The following is a 2127-nucleotide window of genomic DNA, read 5'->3' as shown; positions in this document are numbered from 1 at the left end:
GGGGGGAAGCAAATTTCACATAGCCATAGTTTACCCTCTTCAAATCTGTTTCCATACCACAGGATTCCCTGAGAAACTGCACACCGTGGCTGTTACACAGTAAGAGATGACAAGATTGCTGGGGATGTAATCAAAGACGATGGAAGAAATTCAAGTAGGTAGATAATGGGTGCAGGATACACACTGCCAATACGCCTTAGTATGTCCTTGAATGAGCAGAAGGCTAAGCTGAAGTATTTTATTCACCGGGGGGAGATATTGGCTGGACTGAAAAGGCCAGACTCCCACCAATATCAGCAGAGCCCAGATTTTACCTCGGAGATCGGGACACAAATGAGGTCAAAGGAGTAGAATAAGGTGCTTATTTTCACCTTTATCTTCTTGCACCTTTCCTTGCTATAGCTCTGCCTTTTAGTACCTGTAAATCCTTTCACTGCCCAACCAAATGCTCTGTGCAAAGAAGCTCCCATCACTAGGCTGCTTTCTGGGAACCAAGATGCTCACTTACTTCTGGATATTTTTTGTCAGACATGTATATCCTGTGCCAGCGTCCCAGATCCACATTCAAATGTAAATATGAATCATTTTGAAGAGAGATGGACATCCTGCACTGCAAAGGCTGGTTCCTGGGGCCTTTATGAGCACACCCAATTGCCCAGAACTTAATTTGAGACAGAAATCTGTTATAACTTTACTCTTTTCTCTGTAAGTACTTATTTTTAGGAAATCAGTGCTTCCCAGTGGACCCATTCTCCCCACAGGAAACGACAGGCATACGTCAGCCTTAAGTAGAACTTACCGAGGCGTAAAGTCTGCCCCTTTTGTTCATGGCCAGGTATCTGCCAGAGAACAGGCCCTTGATGGCAACGATTCCGACATCAACAGCAGTTATTTCAAGAATACCTTGAAACAGAAACAATTATGAGACATGTTGTTCTCCCTGTCACTAATTTTTTGAGATAATCTTTGAATGCCTGCTTACCTGCAGAGTGTTTTCACAACTATCACTAGCTCACGCCACAATCATAGTGCAATCGTGAACCAAACAAGACTCTTATTTGAAACAATATAAAGCAATGACAATGTGGGGATTCTTTGAGACAAGCTTGGCAATAGATCCCTGGATGTCTGATTGAGATTGAACTCTTTCAAAAATGAAAAAGATCTGACACTGAACTAGAGGTTCACTTAATCCTATATGTATATAAAAAAGTTTAAATCCTCTTTAATGCTTAGGAGCACAAGAGCTCTTGACTTACTGAAACCAGTCACAAAGCTGTCCGTTTCAGGACAAAGACCTTGCTGAGGTCTCCGAGGGTTAAACAGACTGAGGCAGCTACATGTTAGAGCCATATATATAATCATGAAAGGAACGTGTCGTTTAAGAGGTGAATGTAGCCCTTCAGACAAGGACAATATTACTGTCCTGGACAAATTAAAAGGCTGGAGATTTTTAGGCCATCAAAGATTGGGTCTCAAACACAGGTAGAGTGTCATCAATGAGGCTGGCACAATACCTGCCAGAATGTTTAAGTCCAGCCAAAGGTGCCACAACACTGATGCAGGCACAAATGTCTCAGGAAATGTTGTGTTGTATGTGCAGGTTTCTCTAACTTGCTCAAACTGTGCTCTCCATTCTCCAGCCGTGTCCCAATGGTTTGGTACTTCAGTTTGGAGGCAAGAGGTGACTCTTGCACCCAAATCCATTGCTGCCTTTCGGCGATGATGAAGCAGAGCCAGGAGCCTGTCCCCTTTGCAGGGCTGGATTGCTGGCCTGGGAGGGTTGGGGTGGATTTGGTACAGCTGTTTTGAATCAGGCAGTGGTTCGCTGCTGAAGGATGCCTCCTCCTTTGGCTTTGATAGCGAGGGGGTTTTCCTCTAGGAAATAGTGGTTTTCCTTTATGGACTTCAGACAGATCCCTGAGGTCTCCCTATCTCTGTGTGCCATCACCAGCCGGGATTTACGCTTCCTGGGCTGGTGGGGCTGGGGCGGAGGCCGGGCTGGCTGCGGGGGCGCCCCGAGCTCCCCCCGGGGCAGCGGCAGTGCTGAGCCTCGCTCTCATCCCTTCTGCTGCCCTCGCACAAACCCCCTCGCTCCCGACATATCCCGTTTCATCTTAATTACCG

At 46.2% G+C, this 2127-nt stretch overlaps 1 protein-coding gene across 1 annotated transcript in view; it reads right to left on the bottom strand.

The window, feature by feature from the left end:
• Nucleotides 1-903, bottom strand: part of FGF3 (fibroblast growth factor 3) — a gene marked incomplete at its 5' end in the record, with an annotated part of 3786 nt that extends 2883 nt beyond the window's left edge. The window contains one exon of the mRNA XM_010131545.1: nucleotides 800-903. Within this exon, the coding sequence (XP_010129847.1) occupies nucleotides 800-903 (104 nt within the window). The remainder of the gene's footprint in view (nucleotides 1-799) is intronic.
• Nucleotides 904-2127: the final 1224 nt, after the last annotated feature.

This window comes from Buceros rhinoceros, unplaced genomic scaffold (genome assembly GCF_000710305.1).
Source record: "Buceros rhinoceros silvestris isolate BGI_N320 unplaced genomic scaffold, ASM71030v1 scaffold15582, whole genome shotgun sequence".
Classification (NCBI taxonomy): Eukaryota; Metazoa; Chordata; class Aves; order Bucerotiformes; family Bucerotidae; genus Buceros; species Buceros rhinoceros.
This window is presented reverse-complemented; position numbering and strand designations above follow the sequence as displayed.